Source organism: Metopolophium dirhodum, chromosome 9 (genome assembly GCF_019925205.1).
Source record: "Metopolophium dirhodum isolate CAU chromosome 9, ASM1992520v1, whole genome shotgun sequence".
Classification (NCBI taxonomy): domain Eukaryota; kingdom Metazoa; phylum Arthropoda; class Insecta; order Hemiptera; family Aphididae; genus Metopolophium; species Metopolophium dirhodum.
The window spans coordinates 9,331,317-9,353,419 of record NC_083568.1 but is presented as its reverse complement, the minus strand read 5'-3'; the positions used below and the strand labels follow the sequence as shown (position 1 = coordinate 9,353,419).

At 32.6% G+C, this 22,103-nt stretch overlaps 1 protein-coding gene across 5 annotated transcripts in view; it reads left to right on the top strand.

Annotated features, from left to right (window-relative positions):
• Positions 1-22,103, top strand: part of LOC132952238 (cell adhesion molecule Dscam2) — a 143,186-nt gene that overhangs the window by 116,925 nt on the left and 4,158 nt on the right. For 3 of the 5 annotated variants that reach the window (XM_061024469.1, XM_061024466.1, XM_061024470.1), the window contains exons 13-26: positions 7,554-7,673; positions 9,862-10,035; positions 10,107-10,257; positions 13,846-14,117; positions 15,383-15,674; positions 15,758-15,933; positions 16,888-17,028; positions 17,117-17,275; positions 17,438-17,555; positions 18,124-18,305; positions 19,326-19,601; positions 20,194-20,378; positions 20,524-20,773; positions 21,940-22,083. In XM_061024469.1, coding sequence (XP_060880452.1) covers positions 7,554-7,673; positions 9,862-10,035; positions 10,107-10,257; positions 13,846-14,117; positions 15,383-15,674; positions 15,758-15,933; positions 16,888-17,028; positions 17,117-17,275; positions 17,438-17,555; positions 18,124-18,305; positions 19,326-19,601; positions 20,194-20,378; positions 20,524-20,773; positions 21,940-22,083 — 2,640 coding nt within the window. The remainder of the gene's footprint in view (positions 1-7,553; positions 7,674-9,861; positions 10,036-10,106; positions 10,258-13,845; positions 14,118-15,382; positions 15,675-15,757; positions 15,934-16,887; positions 17,029-17,116; positions 17,276-17,437; positions 17,556-18,123; positions 18,306-19,325; positions 19,602-20,193; positions 20,379-20,523; positions 20,774-21,939; positions 22,084-22,103) is intronic. The other 2 variants (XM_061024468.1, XM_061024471.1) reach the window with 1 other exon arrangement.

Here is a 22,103-nt window from a genome sequence, read left to right as displayed (position 1 = left end):
ATCCATCATCCCCCGCGCTGCAGTCATATCATCCCCTCGACAATCACATCACACATACACACGCGCGCGCGCTCGCGTTGGACTTTTGCTCGGCAGTTCGATCCACGTTATACGATACACGATACCGCGGTAGATCATTATATTATTATTATTGTAACATAATATTATATATATATTATTATAATGAGACCAGCGGATTGTCGTGCATATGTACACCCTCCAAGAAATGTATAAGACCCATGATGGGTCATGGTTTTATGTAAGCTCCAAGAGTATGCATATAGTGAAGTACATAAATTTAAACCGTTTCGTAATGACTAAAAATTCAAATTTAAAGTATCAGGCCATTTCTAGGCAGTTGTCCTGATAATATACGTTATTACAGATCATACAAATTTTGAGTTCAACGAAATAGTTACCTATTCATTTTTACTTTTTGGGATCTTTTCAAATCTGAATATCTTAACACATCACTTATGATAAATCTAAAATTGGGAAGTTTGAAGGTTAGATTGGGTTAGGTTTAGAGATATTTATTTTAAGATATTTACTATACACAGTCAACAATACTTCGAACCGTTTTTTTTTTAAATTCTATGTACCTATTTAATACATATTTATTAACAACGTAAAAATCTAACTAAAGTTTGTTTTCATTGGCCGCAGATACATATTTTGTACTTGTAATCACAGTCACCGACGTGATAATGAGTGCACCTGACCACCCTCGTGTACGGACAATCCGAGTTCTCATATTAAACACACAATATTAATATTATGATCTACTCTACGTGCCGCATACCGTGATCTACGTGACCGAACGCGGAGGACGTGTCCGGTATCGTTTCAGCGACCGACGAAAATCCGGCGCAGACGACGTATTTCGGTCTGACTGAACGCGTAGTCTGTCCGTCCGTCCGTCCGACGATTTCCGTCGGGCGTTTTTTGCGGCCGGGCCATCGAAACACAAACATTTTATATACGTTGATAAAGCGTTTGCTCGGCTTTTGCACCATTACACCATCGCCACCACCACCACCACCACTACCACCACATATTATACGTATATACAATTTGCAGTGTCGAGAGCCAAGCGACCGGAACTCGTTTATCGTTTTCGGGACCCGAAGGGTACATTTAAAAAGACAGTTTCACGGCGGACAATTATTCCACACAGAGTTCGAACGGACGCCGATCGACCGTCCGACGTAAATTATGTAAATAAAAACGAAAATAACAAAGGTCCGAGAGCGTATTCCGATCGTATAATGCGCTATATATACTCGCGTATATATTTATATATTATATGTGTTTAACTCACTTCACGCCCCCCCCCCTCCCACCATCGATCTCGATGCCCATTAGGTTTCGGGCTGTGAATGTGCAGTATACCCGCGGAGTAAAGTTGTACCGTATAAAAATGTACGGAGATAGAAACGCGTTAAATTAATACCGAAAAAACCAATCGACGTCACGAACGTTTCGAATAATACTATAACCGTGCGTAATTACTCGTCCAGTGTAAATAATAAAAACTAGCGCAAGTAAAATAATTATTGTATATAATTACGGCGTTTTATTCAAAATATAGATATCATTATAATATTACTGTCGTATACATAAAGATTTTTTGCCACGTGAATCCATATTATGTTGCAACTGCAGCTATTTAGTGCATTTGAACATTTCCATTGCTCGTTTTGATATTAAAACCAACGACTATCGCTATGATCTGTAAATGTGCATTACTTAATATGTTATCTTAATCCTATACGTGCCGGTAAAATTATTCATAATTCATTTGATTATAAACGAAAAGAAAAATGGCTGTAAACTTTTATCAGACCATCCGTGATACGCCATAAATTATATCCGCGTTTATAAAAAAAAAAAATTCTTCCATTAAAATATGAATTTTAAACATAATATTTGAATATTTAACTCAAAATATTACACTGTTACATATTTATGAAGCCCGCGACGTTTGCTGAATGCGTTTGCTAAAAGGGAGAATAATTATAAACATAATTTTTAACAACAATATGGCTAATTTTTTTTTTATTGCGGTGGTGGTTTTTACTTTTGAAACGCATTCATGGTTTTGTGCACATTCTGCGCGACGAGATCCCGTGTAATCGTGAAGTCAATATTTTTGTTCAACTCAAATTAAAAACTGGAAACTAAAAAAAAAAAAAATTCAACCGCTGTTCACGTTCCATTCGATATTATAATAATAAATTGTAAACCCATTATACGGGATCGCAGTTATACGTATTTATTCATCCGATAATAAGTCCCGCTAAACTCGCATTCGTATCCAAAGTTATATTTTAATATTATTATAATATTTGTCACCGATTGCACCCAATGTCAAACGCGCGTTATTCGCGTGCACTTCTTATATTTTAAGCGACTGCAGAGTGCCATCACTCACATTTTTCGTTACGTCGAGTACACATGATAATAGGTATTACATCGGAAGAAACGCTTTGTGTTGTAGACTATTCTAGAACGCTCTTTCATTATAATTTTTCATTAAAACCCGTTGAAATGCAAATCAAAACCTCTCGTTTTTTAATTGCTGCACGATTCTTAATATTTCCCGACGCTGTACAAGGAAATTCTTCAATTAAAAATATTAATTGGAGTTCCGCTTAAATAAAAAAAAAATTCTATATAAATTAATGTTGATTTTTCATTTACGTTGCGCGATGTAAATAATTCAAAAAAACATTTTTTTTTATAATCACTGCTCTGTTGACCATAAATTGAATAACTAAACTAAACTCGTTCAAACCGAGAGCAAAAACTGATCGACGTAAACCTCGCACTATTAAATACATATTGTGCTTGTGTATGGAGTTACGAATTGGACAGAAATAATTCCGTTACGAATCGCGATCTACAGACCGGCAACAACTGTCTTTTTAAATTTAACTATCACGGTTTGATATAGGACTGTAAATCAATAATGATAAAAATACCTTTAGAAAAAATAAATACAACGCGTACCACAATATTATTCGCGTCTATAATAATTAATCGTTTACATACGTATAAAACGAAAATAATTGTACCACAATCGATGGAAAACCGTAACGCGTTTCCGGTCGTCGTAAGCTCTTTATAATATTGTATAATATATAAGCACTCACATATTAGTCACACGAAACAATATATATACATAATATTATATCGTACACCAACTTAACTCACAAAACGTATTTATCATTGGAAACCATCACCAGTTATATGTTCACGATCACTCACAGGTAAAACGAGCACTTTTTATTTACTATACATTTTTATTTTTTTATTATTATTATTCATTCTTATTTACTCTTATAATATTATATTGTTATACTTTTATATTTTTATTACTTATACTCTTTATTATACTTTTTACTCTCGTTTAATTTATTCTAGAGAATTTTGTTTTTCGTCCGCACTAGATACCAATATCACCTATACGTCGTCATCACATCGTCCACACTCCAAATTATTATTTATTATTATAGTTCATCGCGCGCGGAGCGAATCCAAATTCCACAGGGATTGTAAAACAGCCCGCCATAATAATGATAATATTAAAATCGCACTTATAGCCTGTAGCTCGTACATTACGTTATTCATTTATACATTTATTTTTTCGCTATCGTTAAATGCGTAACACAATTAATGATTTATGATGGCCCGTGATGCACTCGCCGTCACCGTCTACATCGGTTTAATAGCCTATTACGACCAAGGTATAAGCCTACGACCACTAGCTTCAGCGGTACAGTAAACGCGGTTCGGAACATAATGTTATGTATAGTTTCGCCAAAGTGTAATACTCTCTTTCTCTCTCCCTCACGCTTTCTCTATCTATATATCTATATATCTTTCTATCTCTCCCCTTTTTTTACGACCGATTTCGATTCGCTCCGCTCGTATACGTATATATAGGTTTTACGATGTACCTACTCGTCTCTTTACGATTTTTTTCCGCTCCGTCATTATAACAATATTATATTATAATGTACCCGTTAATAGGATTTGCATGTTTTACACTATCATTGTTTAATCCATTTATTTCGCATTTAACTTGCACCGCACGCGGATATGCGTACACGCACAAATGTATATATATAATATAATAATATTGTAATTTATTTATATTATAATATAGTCGCGTTCCCATAGCGGACGTATGTACAGCATAATATGTATACAGAGTGATTCGCCAAAAGCATGATTACTCGTTCCCATTTCATCCTATCATCGCCATGGATTATATCATTACACTCAGGGTCTGTAATATACGTTATAAACTTTAACAACTCGTCGCCTTAACAGCGGAGATTCTCGCTAGAAGAAAAAAAGCTATTTTATAAGCATGCCACTGCTGCTGCAGGACGCTCCTTAAATTCCATAAAAAACCGAGTGTTTGAAAACATGCGGTATATAAGTGTTTGGAACTTAAAAGTTTCAATCATCAAAACTTTAATAAACCGCATGTAATCGAAGATAAAATGGGTGGAGGGGTGAATCACTCTGTGTATATATATAATAGTATAATATAATATGTGGGTACTACACTTATAGCTGCTGTACCTACACATTATATAATAATATTATTATCGACTTTCATTTTTGTATGTACCGGCTTATTGTTATATTATAGTTCCAAAAGCGCATGGATATAGCTCGTGTACTTATGTATATAATATGCAGTTATAATGCGCACGATGTATACCTGCATATTATACGCATAATAATATATTATCAATTTATTGTCATAAATGATAATATTATGCACATCCGACAAGAGACGTCGGGATGGTGGAAACGTGAATTCGTTAAAAAGTAATCGTAGGTTATCCTATTTATTCAACATGTACAATTAATATTTAAACATTTTTTTTTTTTTTTAATGCAAATCTATCTATTATATACATTATACACTCTATACATACACAATGTTTGTGTATATAAATATTTATTATCATCGTTCCCCATAATTTTCTCGCTGCATAATCCGTTTATATATAATATTCGTTTATGTTTATCGTTACCTATATAGTCGTTACACGGTCTCGATCACAACGACTTATCTGCAGCGATAAGGTGCGAATCGAAACGCGTTTCTATCGTCCTTTGTCCGGATGGTCGTTGACATTTAGATGATAACATGATATTATAATATTATGCAATATGCATATTTTAGTGCATATAGTACGTTATGTTGTGTTTCCGCTAATATAACTACAATTGTAACTGTCTATATTTCGCTCGATGCATCGATTCGCAAAACGCAGCCCGCCTCTGTTGACTTTTCTTGCTCAAAGTCGACAGGCGTACCTAACCTACATAATAATATTATATATGATTACAATTTGTTTACGATATCTTAATAAACCACTATCTGGACAAATACTTGAAATACCTATTACTCAGAAGTGTGCCGGCGTTTTTAAAACTTTAAAAGTCTCATTTTTTGACCGAGGGGACAAAGCATTGTTCGATCACAAGATAATAATATTATATTCCCTTCTAAAAAATAACAATTATAACTATACCTACCTATAATATATAATATTGTAATATATTATTATGATGACACTAAAATAGTGAAATTATTGTATCGTCTATGTCTTTATGGTATCTTCGTATATCCTGACGTTGACGTCAAAAATATACGAAACCAACAGCATAAAACTATACCCATCCGAACAAAAATTAATAATCTATATTTCAAGTGCACCGCGCGCGTCCTCCAATATTATACGTATACCCCAAGTACCCAACATACCAACCGAATTAATTGGAAAAATGTCATACCCGAAATTATTTTCGAATTTAATATGATTTTTTTTTTTTTAATAATGTTAAGTCATTACAAAACAACGTTTTTCATTGATATCATTTTTGAAATGTTTACATTTCTAAAGGACAATACATTTTTAATTTCATATTACCAAAGCACAATATTTTTCTGAATATTTCGATATAAAAACATTTAATTTCAAACGAATAATTAATTAGTTATAATTATTTAAAGCTTAAAAGTATGGAGTGGAAATAGAATAGTTGCTAGGTACTTTGCAAATTTTGGTCCACTGCTTCACTTATTGAAACTTCAACTATTTATAAATAATTAACTAGGTACTTGTTTGAAATTCGATTTTCCATACATTTAAATCGAAATACTCTGAAAATAATCTACGCATGTTATATTCGTGAAATAACGACCACGTGTAGGGCAAATAGAAAATTTTGATTTTGTAATTATTATTGACTTTTGTTTACAAATTACAGTAAACATAACCTAAGCCTAAGCAATATCGAATATTATAATATATATCATATTATATATTTTTATATATAATTTCAATGGAACGTGATTCAATTATATTCGCCACACAGTCCAAAATATATCAAATATTATTTAATTTAAAATTAATGATTACAGATGAACTTTTTGTCATTCTTCAATTATTTGTTTTTGAGTTTAATTAACATTACTTTTTAATTTCTTTAGTTACAAAAAGTTATTTCGAAAAATTAAAATTATTTTAGTCGTCTTTATTAACCATATTTCAAACCTAAAATTAATCAATTTACACTTCTTTACATTTTTTATCTTTTAATTAAATATGAAAACTATTACGACATTATTTATATATTTAGAATAATTGTATATGGTTTTAATATTCATATAATATAGTGAAGTTCTAAATTTGCTATTTGATGTGTTTTGAATTAACTGAAAAATATTTTCTGCTGTGTTTATGTAAAAATAAAATGGTTGCATTTTCCACAATTTTCTTAAGTTCTATTTAAGTGATTACATTTAGTTAAACATATTTTATTACACTGTAAACAGCCGTTTAATACATAAGTGAAAATAAAGGCACCGTGCAAAGTTACAACATATTTTATATAGATATATGTATAAATAAAATATTATAAAAATATTTTTTCCAAAGACGCGTTCATCGCCTTCATTTCCACGCACGTGAGCGATGTCATTCTTCAAACACTGTTAATTTTATGTCTGCTTTATATTTTCGAAAAACGTACCTACGCATTTCCAGGCCCTGATAAAAGTGTGACACATTTAATCGAAAACGGTTAATTTCCTCTTAAATACCGGTATATAATACATACGATGAGGTACTATAATATTATATTATATTATATATTTATATACTATATATTATTATAACATACAATACACATAATTTTACACGCCACTCGGGTTCTTGAAAATATTATGTACTATTGTGAGGCCGTCGTGGCGTACACTGATACTAAAATCGTTTATTGTACTTACCTACACCACGACTGCAGTGTACACTGTACAGTAATTACAGTATGCAAATTTCGCATACCGCTGCTGATTCCACGACGCGTGTAATAATTATTTAATAAAAGCGGCCGGTTAAAACTGACTGCGGTGATTGGTATTTCAAGTATTGTACGTGTAGAGCAGTTTCGAAATCGATTTTGATAATTCATTTTGGTCTGTTTTTGTTTTAACCCCCCCACCCCTTTCCACCTCCCAACAGTGCCGCCGAAGTGGACCATCGAACCGGCGGACGTGGACATCGAAAGGAACCGACAGTTAATTATCGATTGTCAAGCCGATGGAGTGCCCAAGCCCACAGTCGTTTGGAAAAAAGCTACCGGTCAGTATTTGGAACACAATATAAATATTATCATTGCCTATAAACAATATTATTATTATATTTTATTATTTTTATCGAGTCGGAAAAGTCCGCATCCGTATTCTTTGTATTGCATTTTTCATTTTTTTCATTTGCAGATCTTTTCCCCTCCCACTGTTTTAGCCATGTAATTTGTGTGAAACCACCCGGCACCCATACCTGGGAAATTACCGTTAAGCCTAAATTGCAATTTTCGCTTGATTAAATAAACACGAACTCAATAGTTAAACGTTTATTTTCAGACTATACAAGTAAAGAAACAAATGTTTGTATTTCATCTTGTGATTCAAATGTAAAAAAATACATTATATTCGATTGAATAAATCGTATTATAATAATAACATTATAAAACAATTTTTTGTATCCTAATAAATTAAAATATTTTTATTTTACTTTCGGACATTCGTTTAATCAATATTATTATTTTATTTTAATTTAAAATATAGGCATTTCTTTTTCAGAATGAATTATATTTCAAAGAAAAATTAAATAAACTATGCTCGAGGACTAAACGTAAATACATCACGTATTTAAATAAACCTCTCTTCGTTTTTAGGTATATCTGATATATTAATGAAAATGAATACCATCCGATACTATGGGTAGGAACTACCTTTGTAGTTTGTACTAGGTACCTTTGTGATTATTTCTCGCTGCTTTATGTTATTTCAATTTGAATTATTTAGCGTTTGTGGTGAAATGATTTATATATTGTATTATTTGTATTATTATTATTATACGCATAAATTACGAAGAAGTTCCAAAGAAAATATATGAAAAAAATTACAAAAAGAGTTACTAACAAAAAGGGGTTGAAAAAGAACGTTTTGTAGTTGACCTTAATAAAATGGAACAAAGAGAAAGAATAAATGAAATGAAAGCTTTTAATGGTAATTTAAAACCATACTTCCAAGTTCCAATATCCTTTGTTCACTATACCTACAATTTTGAGAGTTGAATACACATTAAACATTCCTATACATTTATAACTATAAGTAATGTTCTATGGCACTCTATTAATTATGACTCAACAGTCAACAGTATTCTATTTTAAAACAATATCCTACGAATCTGTGAATGTTGTCGGTAAACGTATGTTTCGATGGATTTTTGTTTTTGTTTATAAAAACTTTCATAATGATATATTATATACCTGCAATATAGGTCCTGCATCCATGTAGAGATTTTTTTTAATATTCTAAAGACAGGTCGCTAATAAAAGTGACGAAAATAAGTGAAGAAAGAGAGTACTATTCGATAGAATTTCTGGAACCAGCAGAGCGTATATTTGGAAAGAAGAATGTTCAAAAATATTTTGAGTTTAGGAGCCAATTACATTTAAGCAGTAGACTGAAAAATTGTTCATAATGGTTTGATGACTTCTTAAAAGAACTTGCACGTTTGAAAATTAGATGAACCCTATTGTTGTGAAATATCTGGAACATAGAAACGCGTTTGACAGATTTCAGAATGATCATACAAATACAAACTTTGACAGGTTTTCGAAAAAATGACCTCCCGTATTATTCTGAAGGGTAGTACAACGCGGTAGTTTTCAGAGCGTCTCTATAGATCTGTCATTCCTCTCCACTGCAGCTGTCATATTATTTTGACGTCTTATTTTTCCGTGAATATGAGTGAACGTATATATTCTAATAACAAAAATTGACTTGACAATTTTCATTTCTTATTTAAATTTATCCAGTTTAATTTGATGTTAATGATCTGCATATACTACGGAAATTAAAAATTATATTTAATTATATACCAAATAGATTTATTTATTTTTTTAAACACACACATTTACTGCAAATACTGCAAACAATATTAAATAATCTAAAAATAATAAGTTAAAAATCGTATTATGTTTTTCGTTCATATTCGTCTCGATTTATAAGATATGTGATGAGAGATTTTAGTATTTTACAAAACTAAAATTCCATTAGGAATAAAAACCAATATACTATGCTACTTGCGACTGGCAACTACGAGTAATGTGTTTAAAATTTCTAACAACGGTGTTTTTTCTCTGTGCGTCTCGCGTTTCTGCACAGTAATGTCGTGTACACGTGCACTTGATTTCATTATAGGCTCGTTCGTATGATAACGATTCGATTAATAATTAATGTTGTTGCGTGTATCGGAATAGGAAGTAAATCTGGCGACTACGAAGAACTAAAAGAAAAAATACACACGAAAGTACTTAGCAATCATTCGCTGTTGCTTCAAAACGTCAAAGAAGACAAACAAGGATACTATCTCTGTCAGGCTTCCAACGGTATAGGAAACGCGATTGGAAAAGTGATCCAAGTCAATGTTAAATGTGAGTGTGCTCAGGCTACGTACCTGTAATATAGTGTTTCGGTGTTTCCATTGAAATGTATAACCTCGTAGCTTCGCCACTGTTTTCGTCGACTTCGAGAACGGTTTCCACCAAAGAAAGGGATACGGCCACTTTGCAGTGTAACGTGACGGGCGACCATCCGATCGAGGTGAAATGGTTCAAAAACGGCAAAACCGATACGATGACGTCGAGCAAATTCCGGTAAGTCTGCACCTTATAAGCTCCTTATACCACACATAATGTACAATTAATAGTTTGAGTTGTATCTACAATTGTTTTAAAAAGATATTTAAGAAAATAAAAAATTACAATCCCCGACATGATAATATAATGTTCTACAGTTCACAGAGTGTTTGATAGTAATTATCTGTGTAATCGTAATCCTATATACAGGGTGATCCAGCAAGCATGCTCACCCCTTTTCTTTTTCAATAATGTTTCTGAAAATTATGACATATCAAAATGAAAATTCAAACAAAGAGTTTTTGAATTATTTAACTTTATGTAAGGTCTAAGGATAATAGAACCATTAATTTGGGTCTAGAAAATAAAGGTTCTAGGTAGAATAGTAATAATAGATATAATAGTAATCTATCAACATAAACAAATTGTAAAATGGTCCAAGTATAGTAAGTACTAGAACCAATATTGCATCTATTTTAAATTACTATTAGGGGTCCTGGTATCAATTTTTCAAATTTTCCGCAAATCTATAAAATTTGAAAATTGAATTTTATATTTTAGTTGTCACCTTAATTATAATACTTTTCAACTAATCTACTACCCGATACCTATTTAGGGAGGGTTGATAGGGTGCATTATATCGATAAAAACAAAAAACAAACTTTACAGGAAAAACTCTCACACCTCGTATATCAGTCCGATTCCCATATTTTTTTTTTTTATTAGATAGAGGAAGATTTTTACAAGGCACTTGGACTTCAATTTTTAATTACGTTGCTAAAAACAAAAAATAATACAAAAATTAAAAAGTTGTAAAATCGGATTAAATTCAAACTTGTAATATAAGATTTTGAAAAATAATTTTGAAAATCCAAATCCAATGCGCCCTAAAAGAAGTCTTCTTCTATCTAATAAAAAAAAATTACGAAATCGGACCAATCTAAGAAGCGTGAGAGTTTTTCCTGTAAGGCATGTTTTTGAGCAAAAAACAAGTCGCACGCAGGCCCTTAAATCATTTTAAGGACTATTATCCTTCGTACAAATATTTTAATACCTAACTGAGGAACTACTTACTACTAGTTCGAATTTTAAATCAGGTATACCTATCAACATTTTCAAAAAAAATAATTCACTAAATAACTTAAAATAAAAAAAAATGGTTCTCATTTGAAAATTAGAATTTTGTACCACCCCCGGACAATCCTTAAATAGTACAAAAGAATTTAAGAATTTTAAAAATGGTCTTTGAGTATATTTAAAAATGCCAAAAATCAGAATTTAAATAAATTTATTATTAAAGGAAAAAATGTGGGTGAGAATACTTGGTGCATCCGTGAATCACTTTGTATGTATGTGGGGCGACTATATTATGAACGTTTACTTTATACCTAACATATTATAAAATACGACTGTATGTATAATAACAGTTTCCTGAAAATACGGTAAGAGTATATTATAAATTATTATCTCGAGCTCTTATAAAAGGTCAACTTATTAACGATTGTGTTTGTTTGGGAATTCTCATTGAAAGTGTTATGGAAAGTTAACGTCAAGATTACTCATGAATAGGCCACTCTCTTTCGTGTAATATTCATGTTTTACAAATTCCCAAAATATAATTTATATTTATCTTGCACAGAAAATAACTTGTGATTCAGCCTTGTATTTCAAGACCAGACTTGATTTATTTATTTTCTCTGTAAATAAAGTTTAAAGATTATATTATAGTTGCGTACACTGTACAGACGTATAGTACTACAGTGTACGTTTTATAAAATACAAAACACATTACCTATGGGCTATGGCATTTGATAAAATATGTCGTACTTTAATTAGGAATATAGTTTGAGGCATGCGTCCCTTTCATATATGTATATGTCAAAAATGAATCGGATGTTGTTACTTGAAAGCTGATTAACTCGAAGAAAACTAACACTTTTATTGTATTTAAAGACCTAATTAAACTTCTTCTTCGAAATGGACAAATAAACATTTGAACTTTTTCAAACGGTTTTTATTTTTAGTTTGTCTGATTAAATATTTATAGAGTAAACATAAAATTGTACAAAATCAAGTCTGTTAATTTCTCATTTTTTTTAATCGCCTTTTCATACACTATTATACTGTCTGTGAAAATATAGATGAAGATGTATCCATGTAAAATTGAAAACTTTCTACCATTTTACCGGTACAGGAGGCTCTGTAAAATATTTTTTATACTTACCTATTTTTAGATTCTGAGCGAAGGGATGAATGTATTGATTTTACAATGATGTGTGTTTTTTTATTGTGTCTGTCATCACCTTTTAGGACAGTAATAGTGCTTGGATTTTCTTCAACACTATCTTTTCTGATAGAAAAGTGAATCTAGTTTGTACTTTGGGGGTCAAAAGTAAAAATTTCCCAGTAGTTTTCAAAAGCGACGTGAAAAACAAAAGAAAAATTAAGGAAAAACGGGAATTTTTACGCAAAATCTGTTTTCGAGAAAATCGATTTTGGTTTTTGGTACAACTCTAAAACAAATGATCATAGGTACATGAAATTTTGACTGAATATTTATATAAGCATTTTCTATACACCATAACATTTTCCAAATATTTTGAGCTGTTTACGGACATTTTTAGTTTCCATTTTTTTAGTTTTTTTTCTATAAATATCAATAAAATTTTATTTGTAGGTTAAAAAAGCTTGAAAATTTAATAAAAGGCTCCTAGTTTCTTGTTTCAAAGGCAGATGAAAAAAATTAAAAATCCTTAGTCACAGTTTTTATTTATAAGCATTTAAAGTTCAAATCTTGACAAAATACGGAAAAATCACGAAAATTAGCAAATTATTTTGAGTTGATAATTCATAAAAATTTTTCTTTTTAAATCTAAGATTTGAAAATGTAATACAAGATTATCCATAAGTTTGTCTAACTTTATCAAAAAAAAAAAATGTCTACAAGAAAGTCAAATTAAATTTTTTTGAGCGTTTGAAATTCATGTTTTTACAACATTTGATATTCACTCGATTTCTCATGTAACGATTTTCTTATTTTGTTGTAATTAAACAACGTATGACTGTAGATACTTGAAAATTTCACCGAATGTTTATATTAGCATTTTCTATACACGGTAAAATTTTGAAAATAATTTGACTATTTTGTGTTTTTTACGGACATTGTCAGTTTTAAATTGTTTAGTTTTTTTTTTTCTATAAATATCAATAAAATTTTATTTGTTGGATAAAATAGCGTGAAAATGTAATGCAAGACTCCTGATATATTGTTATAATATCAGTTGAAAAATATTAATAATTATTTTGTAGTTAAAAATGTATAAAATGTTCAACTTTTATAGCTAAGGATTGAAAATTGAAAACAAGGCTCTACGTAAATAGGTTATATATAAATTACTTTATTCACAATAATATCATCAAATATACTTGGTAATATCATAGGCTGACTGACTGTTTTCGCTCAGAATCGTTGTTCTTATACAATGATATTATATCATTGAATTCAAATTTAACACCATCCATTACAGTGACCCACTTGTAACCTACTGTACAGCAGAGCGACATCCACTTACCCACCTTTTTACTTGTGTGTTTCGTCCGATGTAGACTTACGGAACGACAACAAACGTTTGGCGAAAAAGTGATTGCTTCACTGCAAATCAGCAACGTACAAGTAGACGACGGAGGATCTTATGTGTGTCAGGCAAGTAACATGTACGGCAGAGACCAGCAATTGGTGCAGTTGTACGTCCAGGAGCCGCCAAACAGACCTAATGACTTGAGGGTGATCACTGTCACTAGTACGACGATCAACGTGCAATGGGAACACAATGGCGACCAGACGTCCAAATACATTGTACAGCACAAAAAGGCCGACGGTATGTTGTTTGTCAATTAACTTTTAGTTTGAAAGCGATTAGTGAAAATATAGTTACTTTAGATCTGCAAAAACTGGTGTTCAGCAAATGATTAGTGGTATACCGAAAACTGAATAAAAGAACGTCGACAAACTAAGCGTAAAACTAAATATCGACTAACTAAGCGCGCGAAATATATACCTATATAAAAATAAAATTTATTTAAACGTGCGCGGGGTGTAATATTTATCGCATTTGTAGGTATATTATCGTACATGGTGTGTGCATAGGAGGCATTTAGGGGATGAGGTGCAGTTGTCTCTTCTGCTATATTCTAGGCAGAACGATATTTTCGCTCCATCAATACTATCAAACAGGATGTGAGGTGACAAAATAAAAATAAATGGTTCAACACTTCAGAAGTTTACCTAAAATACAATTTTTTTGTTTTATCGATGTCAGTTTTTGCAATTGCTATAATTATTTTTAAAACATTTAGTATGTATTTTCAATATTCAAATAACAGTGAGATAGTATACGGCAAATATTTTGTTAGTGTTATGCAATAGTGTGAATGTGTGGCAGAGATTATTAATAATGTCATATAAATAAAGTTAGATATTATCGTTTGTAATTGTTATTCATCAAATAATTCATTATATTTATAAAAACATAGAATAATTTAAATTTTACTGGATGAAATTGCCCACTTTCTGTGATTTTGTTATTAAACTGTGACATTGTAATGAACATAATATTATACATTTAAAAGATATTTAGTAGTTTAAGAAAAAAACGTATAGTGATTAATGAAGTGTTGTTTGGAGGGTGTGAGGCCAATGTTTTTAAGCTGTGGTGAATTATAGCACCCTCAAGTGCTCCCTATCATTGGTATATTGTGTTAGTAAATCTGGTTAAGCTTTGAGACGCTAAAATAAATGTTATGTAAATATGTAATGAATTGAGAGTATAAAATATATGAGGGGGGTTTCTGCCTTCTGGAGCCGTTATATCGGTAGTCAAAGTGAAATGGCTTTTGAACGATCGTACTACGATCGAATAATGTTTGAAAACTTTGTTGTTCGTATTTTTTGGGTAAACGGCGGCTAGAGTATAAGTTGCGTGCTATAAACGAAACAAATATCTACTATGAAAACTTGAAACATTTAATTCCTTAATAATCATAATAATATAGTTATTAGTGGTTTATAATACATCATCGACACTTGGCGGTTTTCTTACAATCGAATTTTTTTTATTCATCATCGGTGGTGATTTCCGAACAGGTTGGTGGGATCCGACCGAGGTGGATAGCAACGTTCATACAGCGCTTGTGAGTGGCCTGCAACCAGCCACCAAGTATTTGCTAAGAGTGATTGCCGCCGGTGATGCCGGTTGGAGTTCGCCCAGCGAAGATCTGGTAGCGATCACCAATCCCGAACGACCCAGTGGCCCGCCGGCAAGAATCGAAATTCGGTCCTTGTCGTCCACGCAGCTACTCGTCACTTGGTCACCGCCTCAGAAAGATCAGAGGAACGGCATAGTGTTGGGGTACAACATTGGTTTCGTAGAGGCGAGGTAAATCGGACGACGGGGTGCAAACGAACGACGGCGGTTTTTGATTAAAAATAATTATTATTATCATGTGTTTTGTTGATTAGCATGGATACCATGGCCCACAACATGACTACGGTGTACGGCGACGGGGAAGACGGTGGCGAGTTAATACTGGCGGATTTGATTAAATTCAAAAGATACTCGGTCGTGGTGCAAGCGTTCAACGAAGTCGGCAACGGGCCGCTGTCTGAACCGACCACGGCGCAGACCATGGAAGACGGTATTTTATACTTTCACAATTATTATTAATTTAGGAAGCGAAGTTCCTCCACTGGGAAGTCTGTTCACTCTGTGTTTCCTGTGTTTACTAAAAAAATTTATTAATTAAGCGTATTATTGTTCAACTTTTGCAACAGACTGCCTAATTAAAAAAAATGATGTTAAAAAAATAAAAATAAATTAGGAAGCAGATTTTTGTGTAAATACACGGTATTATTGAATGCAGATTTCTTAATTCTGATTAAAAATAATTACGCTCCAAATAAAATAAAACATATTTATTTTTAAGTTTGCATATTTTTTATTTTTAAGTAAATGCATATTCTTAAATATTTTACCAATAAGTAATAACTAATAAGTGCACGAAATGTTTTGTTCAATAGTTCGTATTTTTTTATTTAACCTATTCACACAAATATTTGCTATAGTCTATAATCATTATTCTGCGGGAAATATATTCAATCTGTTATAAATCGTAATAAATAACGTTGAACAACAGCTAGTACTATAGGATATACCTAGATAGTTTTTCTAATCAGAAATTTTCTTTTTTACATAATATATATATCTATAATAACAATTTTATAAATATAATATATTAAACATAAATGTTAGATTTTAACTTATTTTATTAAATATTCCAATGTTCTTTAATGTATTGTATTTTGGCAAAAGTATAACAATAGGTACCTACTTAAATATTTACATATTATTATATTATTTTGACTAATTTATGAAATACAAATCCGTGCCCAAATTATATTATACAAGTATGTTATTATACATAATTTTTCTTAAAACTTGAATTTCAAACGAGTTAAATAGTATTATAACTTTAATAAATTAAATATTTCCAAAATCTTTACCATATGCTTATCTATAAAAGTGTCCTTTATTTGATAATCACCTTGTGTAGGATCTGTATAGTATATTTTTTTTTTTTATCATATTTCAGTGCCATCCAGTTATCCACTAGACGTGCATTGTTCGTCGCTGGGCTCGCAAACGTTACAAATGTCTTGGAAACACCCAGAAATGCAACATTGGAACGGAGTGATCCAAGGATATGTGGTCACTTACGATTCCATAGATAGAGGTAGGCGGCTTGTTGCTCAGTGATCTGTTGATCGGTGGCTTGCGATGAATAGCATACTAACATATATAATAATGCGACCGTGTTGCAGACGATGATATCGAAATCGGCAACCGGAGAACACCGTCGCTAACCATCGTCCTGACGGGACTTCACAAATACACCAATTACACACTAAAGGTCGCCGCGTACACTCGGATCGGAACAGGTGAAAACTCCAAGCCGATCACGTGTTGCACCGATCAAGACGGTATGTTTATAATAATAATATACCTATACCTAGGTAATATGATTATCTGCTGTTATGATGATCGACAGAAATATTATTGATCTATGTGAAAATGACATAGTGTTTAAAGTCGCTCAAAAACATTAGAATAATATATGACGTGTTGCTATTAAACCATTCTAGCACCCGGACCGCCGGAAGACATAAAAATCGCCGTAGCGTCCGCACAATCGTTGACAGTCGCCTGGTCGCCTCCAAAGTATTCAAACGGCGTTCTCCTGCGATACAATTTATACACCAGGTAACATATGATCAACTTCTGCTTGAATAATAATAAATACATAGTATTATTATGCTTCAAGTGATGGGTATTTGAGTAAAATAATTCAAATTATGTTTTAAATACATACTCATTGAATACATAGATATTAATTACCCGGAGTTCAAATTGTATTTTTATTTATTTAGTATTATAACTGTGGGAATAATAATATATGCATAATTATTGTGATTTCAAATTTTAATTGAACATATAGAACGATCGAGTTAATTAATAGAACTCCATTTAATTATTAATTGTAGTATGGGTAGGTAGGTAACTTATATACTGATAAAGTGATAACTGTCACCTATTAAAAATATCGTAATAATATTTCGAAGAAATTATGTTACTTCGAATAATTAAAAATAATATTATAAAAATTTAAATAAAAAAATTATTCGAGCAATAGATTGACCAAAATTATATTCGATGGAAATTATAATATTTTAACAAGTTTTAAAATATTCTTCACAACACTGTGTTGTGTCTATAAATGCCTATACAAATATATAATAAATAATAATACATACCTACGTGATATTTGTAGAGTTATGAAAGGCGAAGAAGAGTTAAACCACATGAAGAGAACGTTGCCGAGTCATCATCTGACGTACGAAACCAAAGGATTACAGCCACACTTGGAATACCAATATTGGGTGACAGCTTCCACGAAAATAGGCGAAGGACAAAGCTCAAAAATAACAACGCAGATACTATCAACGACCAGAAGTAAGCTAAACATCATGAATAATATTACTATTATAAAGCTATTCGGAATTCACGAGCAGCAGAATCTGGATAGGTATAGGAGGATACAGCGCTCGACCTATTTGGAGATAAAAAAAAATGAGTAAAATCAAAATATATAACTTAGACAATGATTGATAAAAAACAAAATCAGAAAAATCAAAAACTATTATTTGTTTATACATTAGTCAGTGTCTTGACATTTTTTAAACTTCCTCGAAGGGCTTTATTAGGACTGCTTTTTGACACACTGAGTTCGTAATATGTATCCACGTTCAGCTTACATTTTGTAAGATTCGCAATAAAGGTCCAAAGATGAGTAACCATTTACAAATTTAAACCAGTTCACACTGATCACGTTTTAATTTTAGTTAAAATATAATCACAAATAATAAGAAATTGAAAAACAAACACGTGATGATGACTGTACGTAAAATACATTATTTTGCACAACATAATTACTATATTACTTCGTATACTTCATGAAGTCTGAGTTACTATATAATGTATATAATTGTACATAGTACTTGGTATATTTTCGAACGTGATTAAAAATACTCTCTAAAATGTTCTGATATCTCCAAGAACAATCTCTGAAACTTTCGTCAAAATCTGTCAAGTAGTTTTTGAGTCTATAAGCTACGAACATAAGGATGTTCAATGTTTGACATTTGGTAATAAACAACAAATTAAAAATTATTTTATTTTATTTAAAAAATATCGTATACCAACAAGCATTTATTAAGTAGCAATAGACCATTTTTTTTAAATTGTATTTCTCTAACCAATGGCAACCCTAAATATGAACAAAAAATTAGGGGTTCAAAAAATGAAGCTTATAACACCCTCTTAGTCTCAAGGAATCTATTCATAATATTACTTTTATTGGAATCAGTCAAGTAGCTCTCTGAGATTAGCGCGTTAGAACATACACACTCGTAAGCTTTATAATATTTCTATGACTTACAATATTAAAACTCACTATTTGTGTTGTCACCCAAGTAGTTCCCGCGAAAATCGTTTCGTTCGGCGGTCTGGTCGAGAGACCCTGGAGGACGTTCATAAAACTGCCTTGTACAGCTGTCGGGCAGCCTGCCGTCAAGAGGCAGTGGCTAAAGAGCTATAGGGCCATTCAGTCTTGGGACGGTAACTTGCAAGTGACGGAAAACGGCGACATGACGATCACGTCCCTCCAACGATCGAACAGCGACAACTACACATGTCACGTGGAAAACATACATGGAGCCGATGCGATAATCTATCAAATAATCGTTCAAGGTGAGTTTGGCGTGACATTTTTTTGGCACAAAGCAAACCCTATAAAAAAAATAAAACTATATGTGTCTACCAAAACTCGAGCCAATTGAAGTCTATGCACTGTACCTACAAGAGCACCCAGATAGTTTATCGTACTATTGACTAAATATATATATTGACTTATATCCCACAAACTTACTATCAACTATGCGATTTTAAAGTCTTAAAAAAAAAAATTCTAAACGGCTTATAAAATGATTTTTTTTTATGATTACTTATAAATCGAGATCATAAATTCATAACACGTATTTTTTGAACAATTTATTAATTTTAATAAAAAAATCTCGTCTCATTTGTACACATATTAACTAACAATAATTATATACCTAATAAGGTAACTTGATTTTTTTTTGACCATCAATAATAATTTGTTATGTACCTATAATCGCTACCGTATAGTTACCGAATATACCGCAATATTGGTATAATAATACCGTCGATAATCGATATAGCGGTAGTAAACAATTACCGGATAATACTGTTGTACCGGTATCAAATAATTTTAAATACCATTCCAGCACTATTTATAGTTCATACAATTGTTTCACTACAGTGCCGCCGGAACCGCCCATCCTGTACACCGCTCGTGCCACCAGTTCCACTCTCGTGTTCCACTGGCGGCTGTCGTCCAACGGCGATGCTCCGATCACCGGCTACACCATGACGTACCACTTGCACCCCAGGGGCCCGTACCGACAAGTGTCGATCCCGAGACATACAACGTCGTACTATCTGAACGTGAGTGTGTTCGTCCCGGCGGTCGATGTTCGAATCTCCTTGAAATTCCTCTGAACATTTGGAGGGTGGATTTCCGGCGACGACAAACTGTCGGCATAACGATAACTGTACAAGTACGGTAAAATTTATGAATATTGGTTCGCAGGACTTGGCGTGCGGCCAGACCTATCAGGCGCACATCGTGGCCAACAACAAGGTGGGCAGCTCCACGCCCAGCGTCGTGGTGACAGCCAAGACGAAAGGTGGCAGGCCCGGGGTGCCGAAGAAATCGTTATTCCTGAAGCCCAACTCGACGTACCTGCGACTGAACCTGGAAGCGTGGCCAGACAACGACTGTCCGATCGACAAGTTTGTCGTCAGACACCGGCCGATGCTGCAACCACACTGGACCACGAGTGAGTGTATAATATTTATTTATTATTAAATATACGGGCTGAGCCCTGTGTACAATTATAATAGGTATATAAGCATACAATGTAAGATAGCAATATAATTAGTAACACGATGATAATATATAATATGACATACGTTGATACATATATGATAATATACTACGTGTACAATTAAAAATTTTAAATGGGGTCCGTATTGGCATATTACATCAAACTTCTTATAGGTTTATTACTCATGTAGTTGATGGAACCGAAGGGTAAGTGGAACATAGCAATAGAGCGAGAGGACCGTTGCCGAACTTTAAATATAATTAAGGAAAGTAATAGGTTAGAGAATCTATAACGCCAGTCGGTAGGTCTTTTAAAAATGTGTTTCCAAAATGACGTCGGCGCTCAGCTAAAGTAACAAGACCAAGATAAGTGGCAACAGTATAATAATCATAAAGAGGACAAGCAATACCCAGAAAGTAGCTTGCAAATCTGAAAAACCTTCGCTGAACCCTTTCCAGCTGACAAGCGTAACATCAGTATGGAGGTCCAAAATTACGGCACCATACTTAAGCATAGGACGATTATAACCATAATATGACCATATAATATTATGTTCTATACATAAGACCCCTCATAAGCTATTCTTTATACCTTATAGCAATCGAGAGAGTTCATCGCCGATCTCACTTTGCCGCCCATTTATTAAACCTACCTTGTCCTCCAAAATATCCAGACTGATCCGTAAATCTTTTAATTTTACTATCCTTACCGATCGGATGCGTTCCAACACATTATTATCATCTCTTTTCAAAATGTTATAGAATTAATTTTTAAAGTTCTTCCACATCATACTATATTCACCTCCTCCTCCCCCCCCCCCCCCTTATTAATTAATTTCTCATATAAAATAATTATTGACTTAAGTCACCTCTTCACGACTGTTGAGCATAGAGAAAATGATGTCCACATCTCGAATTCCTTTAAATTGTCCTCTGTTTATAGTCAAGTATTCACTTTTTTATATTTTATCAAAATTATTATCATAATATTATTGTAAATATTATATTGTCTTTATCGTGTACAAACTTATGTAGGTATTTGTACCGATGTCTGTAATGAAAATACATAAAATATATCAAAAATACAATACATCGTTATATTCGTAATGACCGTTTCAGCCGCCGACAACCTGAGGAACCAGAGGAAATTCACGATAACCGGGTTGATGCCCGCCACAGAGTACCAGTTGCAAGTTGAGGGCCACAATGCTGCCGGGTCGACGTTGGCGGACTATTACTTTTTCACGTTGACCGAAGACGGAGGTGAGCTTCTCGTCCGGTCT